Source organism: Nelumbo nucifera, chromosome 5, assembly GCF_055504915.1.
Source record: "Nelumbo nucifera cultivar China Antique chromosome 5, China Antique-T2T, whole genome shotgun sequence".
Lineage (NCBI taxonomy): Eukaryota > Viridiplantae > Streptophyta > Magnoliopsida > Proteales > Nelumbonaceae > Nelumbo > Nelumbo nucifera.
The window spans coordinates 16,788,241-16,801,449 of NC_142653.1; the positions used below are offsets into that span (position 1 = coordinate 16,788,241).

General features: G+C 41.6%; 1 protein-coding gene across 2 annotated transcripts; it reads right to left on the minus strand.

The window, feature by feature from the left end:
* Positions 1 to 1,274: 1,274 nt before the first annotated feature.
* LOC104595478 (transcription factor bHLH30-like) lies at positions 1,275 to 5,431 on the minus strand. 2 transcript variants are annotated; one of them, XM_010256203.3, is made up of 3 exons: positions 5,065 to 5,431; positions 2,150 to 2,390; positions 1,275 to 2,065 (listed from the first exon to the last, which is right to left on the minus strand). In XM_010256203.3, exons 2-3 carry the CDS (start codon positions 2,369 to 2,371, stop codon positions 1,580 to 1,582), a joined length of 708 nt encoding a protein of 235 aa, XP_010254505.1. In that variant the 5' UTR covers positions 2,372 to 2,390; positions 5,065 to 5,431; the 3' UTR covers positions 1,275 to 1,579. The 2 variants fall into 2 exon arrangements, with proteins under 2 accessions (XP_010254505.1, XP_010254503.1); XM_010256201.3 differs by lacking the exon at positions 5,065 to 5,431 and adding an exon at positions 2,846 to 3,470.
* Between the last annotated feature and the right edge of the window lie 7,778 nt (positions 5,432 to 13,209).

Below are 13,209 nucleotides of genomic sequence, written 5' to 3' on the forward strand. Positions count from 1 at the left end.
GATTCCGATTCCAAACCCCTATTCCAGCGAACCAAACGGGGCATCCTACGATATGGCTGTTTTGAGCCATCGACCAAGTGGGGCATCCTTGGGATAAGTTACCTATGCAATCTTTCAAGTTTCAATCCACATTAGCCTATGACCCACCTTTATTGATATCTTCCACAAGTAATATTGCCCGTTAAAAAGATTTAATATTCTAATCTGGTATTTAAACTTATTTAAAAAGAGGGGTATATTTTGGCCACGTGGTAAGGGTTTTAGGGCTTTAATTTGTCCCATTAATAAGGGAATATCGAGAAGAAAATGTACTGTGTAGGGCCATTTTGGGGACCAAACCAATTTGTCATACTGAAGATTTCTTTATTGGTCAGCATTGTTTATCAAATGACCAGTGTTAAAAATACTGATACCCTTACCGTTCTATGCTATTATGTATTGTTAAACCTTCAAAACCTACTCATCCACTCAAGCCCAAGCCCAAGAAACTCCAACAAACGGAACCCCGCCCTTATTGTAATACGATTTACCTAATTTGGGCTTGGGCTGGCCGACTCAGACTATAAAAAATGCTTGGGCCTGGATTGACCATAAGTCCGATCCAACCTATCCGAGTTCCACTATTCAATTCATAGCATGAAAAATTAGAAGACATTAAAAGGGTCTGTTAATCTGTTTGGTTCATGGTCACAATCGGAGTTAGAATGTTCTATTTCTTCACTTGTCTGATCCAGTCAATAATTCAAATCAGAATCGAAATGAGATTATTTTCATTTTTCACAATGACTGGCGATGACTTGTCCTACCGGAGTTTGCAGAGTTCAATTGTTGGAGGAAGACACCCACAGAGATGGGGAGAGAGAAGCTTTGTTAGATTGGTCCAACTGTTCATGGGGCGGAATAGCTATTCCCTCAAGTAAGACATTGCTATTTCTATAAAAAATGGGAATCAGATTCCAATTCCTTACAACCAAACAACATGGACCATCATTGGACCATTGCGATTCTAATTCTTGAAGTATAAATCCTCATCTGGTTTTATACAGTTGATGATAAAAAAATCAATACGAATTTTCCTATTCCCTGCTTTAGAAGGGAAACTTTACTTTCTAAATATGTTCTTTCCAAGTTTTTGAAAAAAAAAAAAAAAGAAAACTTGAAGAACAAACCATGAAGTTAGATGAAGTTGCAGAGATGAGATCAAATTGAACTTATCTTTAATTTATTTGGAGATGAAGGCAATTAAAGGTAAAGAAAGACAGAGGGAAGAAATATATGAAACAAGCCATTTGGTCCATTCCCTCAAATGTGCTGTTACACATGTAAGCCCAAAATTGAAATATCAAACCATGTGGCGCATTGATGCTTACAAAATACTCACATTTGGCCCAAACCAAACCTGTACCTATCTATGCTCAGAAGAAAAAAAAAAAGGAAAACTATACCCATGAACCAATCACCATCAAAGAAAAAGAAATTCTAGTTCTAAGGCTTTCTTAGTAAAAGAAAGAAGAAAACCATTTGATAATTCTCAACAACTCAATTTCTACATGTATGCATAAAATAAAGTAAAAGAAGACTAATGGCGATGTGCTGGCGAGAAAAGACGAGGCCGCTTGTTTCCCGGCAGCATCCGGCCGGACGCAGGCAAAATGGGCTTATCGAGAACAGCCTTCAATGCCCTTCGCAGCATCTCCAAATCCTCATCTCCGCCAGTACTGCTTCCTTCGTTACGCCTTTGTATCACCAACACGCTTTTCGTCCGGCCCCCCACCGTCGCCATCTCCGCCTTCCTTATCCTCCCCCGGGCTGACCTCAGCGCTTTCGTCAGGTCCGACAGCAGGTCAGGCCGGTCATCGCAGCACAAAGACGCCTTTATCATCTTCGATTCCGCGTCGCAGTAACCTAACGTCAGCTCGTCCGTCTCACCCGGGAACGCCCACTCTCTGCTTCTGTTGCTATTGCTGTTGTATCCATCCCCATCATGCGATGCCACACCGGCAGCCAGCTTCTTTAGCTCCTTCACATGCTGGACCACCTCGGCCAGTAGCGATGCCTTGTCCGTCTGCCAGCCGCACCAAATTACGTAAATACCCTCGTAATCGAATTCAACGATCACAAATTCAATTCAATTCTCTACGAGACTTACTTTGGTTGTGTTCGGAAGGAGAGTCCGAAGGGTGGCAAGGTGGCCGTTGATCCGTTGCCTCCGTCTCCTCTCTGCTTCACTGTGGCTCTTACATGCAGCGATCACTTTAGCCTCCGCCATTGATGACCTCGAGCCTCCGCCCTCCATCATCTCCATCGTGCTCGGAAAACCATCCCTGCTCGAACAATTCCCGAACCCGTAGTAACTTGGAAAAGGCAGCATCTTCTTCTTCCCACTTTATCTAGAAACAACAAAAAAAACAAAGGTTCTAAAAAATCAAACCTAGAAGTCAAAAAAGAACTAAAAACCAGTTCCAGAAACGAAAAAAAAAAAGGTTAAAGTGTATAAAGAATCGGAGGTACGTAGTAGGTACGTAAGCTCAGCTAGCTACCTCTTTCCTGGTGAATATATATATTATATATATATATATACGAAACAAGAAAACAAGATAGCAAAAGAAAATCAAGTGAGAGATATATAATATTTCTGACTTCTGAGTTCAAAACCTCAATTAACTAAACATCCAGCTACAAGTAGCAAATGTTTCTCTCAAATTTTGAGAGAGAGAGAAAGTAAAAGAATCTTCCCTTTTATGGAAGCAAATAAGAACCGTATCAACCCATATCTCACTGAGAAACAAATGGAGATGCTTTGCATTGTATTAATTAATACTTCAGTGCAAGAAAGATATCCGACCTTCGTTGATTTTGGTCGCCAGGAACGCGAAACGATCCAGAAAATCCGAAATCCCAATACTCACCGAAATCTCCTCTTACAAAATCCGAAAAGCTTCTTGTTATTGAGACGAAGGAGAAGAAAAGAACCAGAGCTCACTGAAAACCCGAAAACAATAGGCGTTTCTTCTTGTTTGCTCCTCGGGAACGAGAGGAGTCGCTCGCTACTAGTACTAGTAGTAGCGGAGGACTGGCGGGCGGGAGGGGTTGAAAGCTCATTTTTTTTACTGTGGGTTAAAAGGAATTTCTTCTTCGTCCACTCAGAGTTAATTTCTCGGGAACGAAAAAGTTTTACCGAGGAATGAGAACAAGTACTAATTTTTGATAAGTGAGAATAAGTACTTAAGAGTAGTACTAATTAGAAGTGTCGATGATGGACGGAATACTCAATTGAATAAAAAAATAAAAGATTATAAGAGTCATCGAATTACAGTAAAATGAAGCATTCGAAATCAATGTGACAATAAATCTAAGACCTCATAATATTGATCCCCTTATTCCCCCCTCTATATGCACGTCACTCAGCTACATATTGCTTATGAAGAAAATTCAATTCAATTAGTCTTTGAAAGCTCGATACATAAATCAATGGTCCTAAAGCCATTTGATCATTAGAGACTGGAGATAGGGATGAATCGGAAATATCTCCCCATGATAAGTATAGAAAATGTTCAAAATTCATGGAGGCGATGGCTGTGAGGCACCTGTGGGGAGCCCATCCGAGTTTATCTGAACATGCTTATTATTCATTTCTTTAGACTGTGTTTGGTTTGAAAAAAAAATGTAGGGAAAGGAAAACTGTGTATAGATTTTCTTAACTTCCGATCCATCCAATGGTGATCAAGCTCCAATCTTCTAAATATCCAAATTGTAAGCCCCCCATCTCTAGGGCTATCATCAGTGTGATTTTGGATTGGATCCAGCTATATCCTGATTACCAAAATGTTGGGTTTGAATCCAGTCCAAAATACAGGATGCCTTATTAGAATGATTTGGATTTATTCCAAATCCAATTTATTGTGCTTAAAATAAAAGTAAAATATAATATTCAGAATTGATGCTCATTGTTGTATAAAATGAAGGTTTCTGCAGTGAAATTTCATACTTTTCCGAAAAATAATTACTTTTTAAACTTACATAATTTTAATAATTCTTATAAACATAAAATATTAAATTTAATAATAATATTATTAAGAACTTGAATTCAAATTTTGATTAAAGAACGGTTGTTTTCAATGGGGTTGGTGTGGACAAAGCATACTATAGATGAATTGATGCTGAGGTCGTTTATCAGATGTACGGACTGAATCTGCCACGTCATTCGTCCACCTGATAAAATTCCGACACCTGTAGTTATTTTGTACAGAGCATTTCACCTAATGAGTACAAGAAAAGGACTATTTTGTGGGTGTACATCCATATGAATGGTTCTCTTTTTCAAAACAAAAACAAACTGCCATGTCATAAGAAAAAACGTTCAACTTTTCTGATGTGGCCAGTTGTTTTTATTTTACCTAGACGAGTCTTTTCATGGAGAAGAATCTTTGGCTACTAACACATGTCATCTTTTTTGAGAAACCATAAATGTTCCTTATCGTCGTCCATTTGGTTGCGGAGAAATAATGGAATGAGAAAAGAAATTTTATTTTTTCATTTTGGCATGCTATGTTTGGTTGCTGAGATCAATTATTCTAAAAAATTTGTTTTCCGATGTTTGATTGTTAAGAAATTTTTGCAAGATGTTTGATTTCATTCCTCTTCAACCATTTAACAACAGTGGAACATGAACACCCACGGTTGTCTCCTATATTCCCCTTCAACCATGATCGATGATGATGACAAAAGTTTAGCAAGGTTTAGATTTGCAATAATAAATGGTTCTACCTTAATAGCAGAGGTTCAATGATAGCAAATATGCAATAGAGGTTTTAGCATATCTGCAACGATGGTGATGGGCAAGAAATCAGGGATGCCTAAGAAATCTAACCAATATATCATTAAAAAAAGTTACAAACTTGTTAGACCTGCAACGATGAGAACAAAGGTTTAAGTAGATCTACCAATATTTGGTTGTCGAAAGGCTAAGAAATCACGAATGGGAAGAAAAGCAATGAAGTTTTAGAGAAAAAAAATATATAAAAAATAGTTTACAGAGAGAAACGGAGCATGGATAGGTCTTACCTTCGTTGGAGATGATGAACAGTGATTGGACTCTTTGGCGCTTGGGGTTCTGAAGCTTAGCTAGGAAGGAAAACAATGAGGTTTTTGAAGAAAAAAAGAACAGAGGAGATTCTATGTCTTCACCAGAGATTAAACACCCTATCGATAGGGTCTGAACCTCGACTTGGAAGATAACCGATAATGAGTTTTCAGAGAAAAAATACAAAATGACCAAAAGATGTGAAACGGAGATGGAGTTGATGAACGGAAGTCTTAGATTCGTTAGAGGTGAAGAAAACAGTGGTTGGAGATTTGATCATAGGGACATGTGAAGGGAGACATTTTTTTCTCACCGACTTCTCATTGTTTTCGTTTCTCACCGAGGTCGCACCTATCTGGTGAGACCCCGCATCTCTACTTTTCAAATGTATGCTTTCAACCCATCCTATTGTTTCGACCAAAATAAACGAGAGAAAATAGGAATCTTATGCAAATATTCATATTTTTTCATCCCCGTCGCGACAACCAAACGTACCGTTAACTTTCTCTTAAATGAATTCCAGTTTTTCCTTAGAAAAAAAAACACAGGTCATAGCCCATTTTCTAAGTTTGTATGTTTTTCTACTAATTGGGAAACTGTCTCATAGGGTGGTTCAATAGGAAATTGGGCGAAAGCTTGATGTTCATTAAAGAGAATGAAGATCGAAGATTTCAGAATCGCCCATATGGGTACCTTACCTTGTCGTTGTGTTTGGTTTGAAAGAAAAAGTAGGAAAAACAACTCCTTATCTCCTGCCCACAAGAATCTATTCCCGATTACCCATATGACACATTAACACTACAATTGTATACTGAAGACGCTCCCAATGTACAGCTGTAGTGCTATGTGGGTAGTATTTCTGTGGGCAGGGAAATCCGAACTCAGAAAACCCCTGGTAAAATTCAAGCTAAAAGTACTGATCCTTCAGTTTCAAACCTTCAGCAGGATATGATTAGATTTTGTACAAAAAAGGGGTTGATTACAGTTTTTTTTTACAATTATACTAACATCCACTCATCCAGTAACCGATAATTTTGTTGTAAGTTCTTTATTGCCTTGTTCGTTTTTTCGGTACCCGGCTAACTCTTTATCCAGACAAGAGTTATCCAAGAAAGTTGTGGTGCCAGTGTTAAGTCATACCTCAACTTACTCTGGTAAAGACTTTGGTGGGGGATTTTTAATATTTTCCACGGATGGATAATGCTTATCCAGGAGGGACCTAGGGGAATCATGGACTCTCTTATGGTTCAGAAATGCTTCGCAATGGGCCCATTCATATTTATTCCTCCCTTCCCCCAATTTAGGTTTTTGGCTCTCTTATAATCGAATTCGCATTCGGGTTAGTTGAATGCTTTGATTGTTCAGCGGGTTGTGAATTAATGATGCTCTTATAATTGAATTCAGATTAATTGAACGTTTTGATTGTTTAGCAGGTGTAGAATCAGTGATGAAATTTTACGCCAATAATAAATTTATTGACGTTACTGTGAAAAATGTGAATTCCATATATTTTATTATTGACATAAAATCTTATCATTAATTCCACAGCCTTCTAAATGCATTCACTAAACTTTGCTACGAGACCCGTTAAATATATTCACATATATCGGTTTGATTACCAAACAAAAGAATACTGTTGCTATTCGAATTGGCCGAGGGTAATAAAGTAATTTCTCTTCTAGACTCTGAAGATGGGCCAAAGGCTTTAAGTCCTTCTGTCCTTGCCCCCCTTCGGCAAGAGGTTGAGGTGCTTTGGGAGAGGATAGCCTCCAAGGGTGCCGAAGGTAGCCGTCAAGATAATGACCATCCCTGCGAGAGTGCTGCATCTGTGATGTCGAGGGAGGCCGAAGGGTCCTCCCAAGTTGAGGGGGAGGAGACCCCAGACCCTGCCTTCGGGATTTGAAAACTCTCTAGATGGGGATCAGGTCAAGGCTCTTGTGAGGCAGAATTTCATTCCCTCATCCTATGGTGTAAGGGTGCCTGAGGTGGGCGAATAGTCGTGGACTCCTCCTAAGGAAGGGGAGATTTACGTTTACCAACATTTTCTTCAGTTCAGTCTTCGGTTCCCCCTTCATCCGTTGATCCCTGAACTGTTGAGGGCGTATGGGATCACCCTTAGTCAGCTGGTGCCCAACGCCGTTAGGACCATAGTGGCAATGCTGGTGGTGGCTCGGTTCCAGGGGGTGGAACTAACGCTGAAGTTTAATCGAGCGATGTTTATGCCAAGGAAGCACTCTTCCGAAGACAACATGTACTACCTTCAACCCCGTAGGACCAAGCCAATAGATAACCCCTCTTCCGTGCTTAACTGGAAGAGTAAATTTTTCTAGGCCCCTTCGCGGACATTCCACTAGATAACCCCTCTTACAAAGACAACATAGGCATGGGCCCTGCTTTTGTCTTCACGGACTCGGTGGGTGTCGGCTCGAACTCTCTTGTACTCCGAAACAGGGTTGCGTGCTCCTCTGGGGGCACGGCGGTCATTCAAAACGTCTCGGAGATCTGAGATGGGAGGGGGAGTGGCATGGCGTTGGCTCTCGCCTCGGGAGTGAACTCTAGGGTGGCCGATATGCCCGTCATCGTTTTGGGGAACCTCCCTCTGGCGGCGGTGGTGTTGCTCCGAAGGTTGGTGACTGTCTTCAGATTGAGCGGGCACATTTTCCTTTCGAATAGGAGGATAGATGTTCCTCCATGGTGAATTGGGGGGACGGTTGTTGCCCGACTCCGATGGCTTGGACAACAAATTGTTGCCCTGGCTAGGGGCTGGTGGCTCGACATGCTCGTGTCGGCCCTAATCCTCTAACACCCCCATGGGGCGATTGCCTTGAGAGGGACCTCCTGCTCAGGGGCGGGCTTCTTCCGTATGTTGAGTAAGGCTGTCCAAACAATTGAGGTAAGGCGGTCCAAACAATTGAGGACAGCCTGAAACTGTTCATTGGTGACCAGGTTGTGATTATTCCTAGTTCTCCGCACCATGATGTCAGAAGTTGGGGAGGTTTGTTCTTTTCTTTTTGTTTTTTAGATTTTAAGGGATTGTCTTAGCGACGTTTCCCACAGACGGTGCCAATTGTTGCTAATCGGATTGGTCGAGGGCAACAAAGTAATTTCTCTCTTGGGCTTTGAAGATGGGCCGAAGGCTTTGAGGGCTTGGAGATGAAGTGCTGAGGCCAAAGATTGGAAGCTGAGGCTATTCATATGCCGAGCTCCGAAGAAGTCGAGGTTTGGTAGCTAAGTGCTACAAGACAAAGGATGTTAGAGAGCTCGGGTGAGAACCTGAGACAGAATCCGATGGTCAAATTAGTACAAGGATACGAGGAGGAGAATTAGGTTCAGACGAGGACTCCGAGGAGGTTGCTCGTAGACACTTAATTCCTCAAGTGAATACATGTAAGTATTGTAGTGGGATTAGATCTATTTCTACTTAAGCCGCTTGGAGGTTGGTGAAGTTAAACGCGTGATCAACGAGCTCTGCATATACGCGTGCATACTCCAAGATAAACTCTGTACGAGGTATATAAGGCGATTCCTGCAGTGGCGAATGGCGTCGCTAGGTCTGGCGCTCGTGAACTGGGCCACCCCACATCAAATAGCAAAAAACATACGGAGAAGTAGTGATACACACGATGCAGAGTTCTAAATTCCAGCCCCACCCTACTACTAGCCCTCTCCCCATATAAATCACATCCTGCCCCTGAATTTGACATCAATTCACGGTCCGAATGCATTTTGGGGGTATAAGATTCTGATCTGGGCTGATTGGTCATTCTCCCAAGAACATAAACATATACACTTGTATCGGTTTAATTACCAAACAAACAAAGAAAAATGGAGACAAGCAGATGGACAAAGAAGTTGCAGATATGACGTCACGTTAGAAGAAACATGGAGACAAGAAGATGGACAAAGAAGTCGTAGATAGGGTCAGTTCAGTAGGACTACTCACAAGTCACAAGAGATATGTATAGAGATTTGTGTAGTGGGTCTGATTTCACGTGGTTGCTGCCTTGCTGGAGACCAGCTCATCCACTTAGCTAGTAGCTAGAGCAAATAAGAAGGAAGAAGAAATGAAGAAAAGGATTTATCGTTTTCTTCCTCTGTGGGATTAGTGTGGAGAGGCGCCAAGAAAGTCCATTCTCCGGCGCAATACGGCGGCGCCGATAGCTTTTTGGTGCCGAGGTATGAACAGAAGAGCCGACAAACGTCGCAAGACTCGTGTCAAAAGGCATGTTTCTCCTCATTCACATCTGGCTCTTCTCCGGCCACTACGGTGTATGATGGCCTACCTAACAAGGCTGTACCACATCATTGTCCTCAAATCCTGGACACCCACCTCGATCTTCTCCATGTGACGTCATTTCATCAGGCTGACGCTGACCCGTCCAGAGGAGACATGCTTACCAGAGTACCTGGTTTAATGGTTTTCTCCCAGACGTCCAGCCTACGTATAAAAAACACATTTTGGCTTCCTGAACGCAGCAGCAAAAAAACAAGACAAATCTTGTCGATTGGCCTTGTTATGTTAGGGTGGCAAGGCGCTGGATTTGTTGTCTATCAATTTTAGGGCGAGACTCGGCCGGACTCACATGGGCAGATGCCAGATGGCAATATGCGTCTGGAAATCATTCTCATTCCCGGAGAAATGTTGAATTGTAACACATTCCTTCAAACTTGAAAGTTGGCTTAAAAAGAAAGAAACCATTAATTTTAGAGTTTAAATTGAACTGGTTCATCTATCACTGCTTTATGTTTCTAATCTAAGTTGGTTTCATAATTGAACGATTCATTTATAAAAAATATTGGCTTGGTCAATCATCTGATAAACCAATTGGTTAAATCTGACCCAAAAGTGGTTACCGGCTATATTAGAATTATTCATAGGCCAGACCGAACTTTGCTTCTTTATTAATGAAAAATGTTTAACACCAATTCCAATTCCAATCCTTGTATAAATCATGAAGCCCGATCTGAACAGTTTTATTATATATAATATTATCGGCATGAATAGTTCTAGATCATACTCTAATAGTTTTACACTTATTTATGCTTAATATGATAAATATTTAATGTTAAAGGCATGTCTCTCTAATATATATATATATATATAGATACTTACAGGTTACAACCAAGCTCTAGGACTGCTGGCTGAACTACAACGATGGTTCACTGAGAATCAGTGATCTAACATGTATACGATTTCTGGATCAGTTTGTAAGAAGCAGCAGACTGATTCAATTCCTATAACAGAATATTCCCCCAATTTTTAAATCAATATTACAACCATTTTTTGAATTTGGATTTCAGGCTCTTTCTCACCACTATCATTCTCTTCTGACATTTATTGTCATTTTGCTGATATAATATATGGGAGTATGGGATCTATTCACAAAAAAAAAAAAAACAAAAAAACAAAAGAGAGAGGCAGAACCAATCCACACTCATACAGTGATAGTTTTTCCACCGTTTTTGCTTAAATCAAAACCCATTCTCAATTTTATGGGAGTCAAACCACAAAAATCGATTCATATCACAAACACCCCTAAGGCTGATAACTTATGGTTTTCCAATAATATATTTAGTTCAGAAAAGAATCAAAATGAGAATTAGATTCAGTTGGAATAGAACTTCATTCGGAGGGAATGAAAGAATGCCATTCCACCCAAGAGTGGGAAAAGGATTCTAATTTCCCCCGACGGAATGCGTCAGACAAATAGCTTGGCTGCAGCATAGATTTTTCATAATTTCAGATAAACAGATGTACAGGATCTGATTATAAGAAAACCCCAACTGATGAACAGACGGTCTGGATTGGTCAGCTACGTCCTCCAAATGTTGAAAGTAAAAAAGAAAAAAAAAATGTGGGACCGGCCATGTAGGGATAAGGAGTTTCCCTGATTTGAATAATCTTTCAGGAAACAGAGAAGAGAAGCTAATAATAAACCAAAGGGAATAAGAGCTCACCAGTCAGGCAGTCACCATGGAGTATTCCATTCCAACCCACTAGGCAGTCAGCAATAATGCTCATCGGCTGGCTCCCTGCAGCTACTGTAGCTGGTATTTCTCCTGCTGCAATCTTCTCTGCACACTGCTCCAGTGCTCCTGCTCTGCTAAAATTAGCTTACATTCCCAAATATTATAGACGCGCTAGCTATAAGTGTGCAAACAAAATGATTCCATGATTCTATCGCCATCCATGCATGTGCCATGTTGTTACGGTTCAGCACAGGCTTAGCCTTGCCTACGCTTGGCAGGCTTACGTTAGGGACATGCCCGTCATTTTCGCCTGTAAGATTTTTGGGAGAACTGATGTCATCTTCAGGCAGACCACCAGAAGCTTAACGTACTCTTTGAGGAGGGGTGGTCGACCTCCTTGGGTGCCTAACCTTGGCACTCCTAGACCTTCATCCCCTTGTGGGGCGGCCCTGGTTAACGGCTAGCATGGCTACCAGGGTTCCTCATGGGCGCACACTTGCTCATGGGGACAGTGTTGGACCGGCACTGCGCTACCGTTACTCAAGGGAGGCTTGGCATGCGGCCTGGCTCAAGCACGTCCCTTCACTTCACCAGCCACTTGCCCAAGCTGATTGAGCTATCCCGTTGCCCTTAGCGCACGGGTGTGCTCCGCCCCAAGCGGTTGCCTATCATCAGGGCACACAGGTGCTTGTCATCATCGGCATACAGGAGACCCTTCACATCGGTGCCAAGTCACCTCATCGGCGCATGGTCGCCTTCCATGATGGTTGTCCCCCTTTAGCATGTAAGCGGCGCCTCCCATGGACCGGTCTGAGCCAGGAAAGTGCCCCGGCCATTGGACTTGAAGTCATGATCCAGTGCTACTGACGTTGGTGGAGCCATCCCATCGAGCAACTCCTAGCCTCTAAGCACAGAAAGGCTTGTCCTGGCCTACCTTGGCCAGGACGCCGCACGGGTTTCTTCCGCTGTAGAACTACCCCCGTGATAATGTGGCACATGTGTATGAATATTATGAAAGATATCATGTGCATTAATTATGTCAAACAAACAAACAAATACATTGATACATGGACCATGCTACGTTCCACGTACATGCATCTGAACTCATTTGGCATGTATGTGCCCAAGGTTATGACACGTTTAGTTATGGGAGAATTAACTAACTGGCCGTCACTATCTCAAATTCTCAATCTCTCCGTCACAATCATGCAGTGTGTATTTGGGCATCAACTTCTTAAGCATATCTCTTTGTTTGACGCTGTTTCCATTTGATTCTTCTTATTTCTTTCTCTTTCTCTCTATTAGATTCATTAATCGAATTATCAATCAGATTTGGATTAAAAGGTAAAAACATAGACTAAAAATGAACTTGATATTGTACATTATATATGAACAAAATGACTTAAAAATAATTTGCACATGATGTCTACAATACTGGTTATGATAATTGAAGGTTGGGTTTGAAAAATGGTGCGGCCAATGGGTATGGCCTGGTCCCGTAAGGGTAGTGTCATCATGTGCATAACCAGTTTGAATTAGACTCTGTAGGGTCTGTAATCGGGACCATCGGGTTTGACATGATGACACTACCTATTTGGGTGGGTTGGGCCGGTTTAGGTCTGTGAGGATATAAGGCTTGACTGATTCATCCACAGCCCTAATCGAGGATACAGGCAACTTTCTTATACACTATTCACTTACTGAGTAATTAGCAAGTGTGTATATATTTTGCATATGACGAGTTTTTATACTGATAATGAAAGATGTTTATAAAAATTATTTTTATTTGTTCAAAAATTAATATAATCATCTTATCAATGCCAGCTCTAGCTTCAAGTCATTTGAGATGGCTGTCACCCAGCCGCTTCTCGTGCTTTGCAAAGTGGACCTCACAGGGAAAAGCTGGAATACTGGCTTCTTCAACGCGACCAGCTCAATCAAAGCTGAAGCCCACCGAATCTTCTGGACTAGAACAGCCCACTGCGGGTCTGCGCAGGTTGCTCGTACTTGGTTGCACCACTCCGGCCATCCATCCCGACCCCAAATACTATGCTTGCTTACGTTACGCACTCGATGGCCTGCCTATGTTGGTGTGCCAAAAAGAGACGATGATGATCCATTCTCTGTTTGCAGTTCGGTGCCCCCGCCCATGTGGC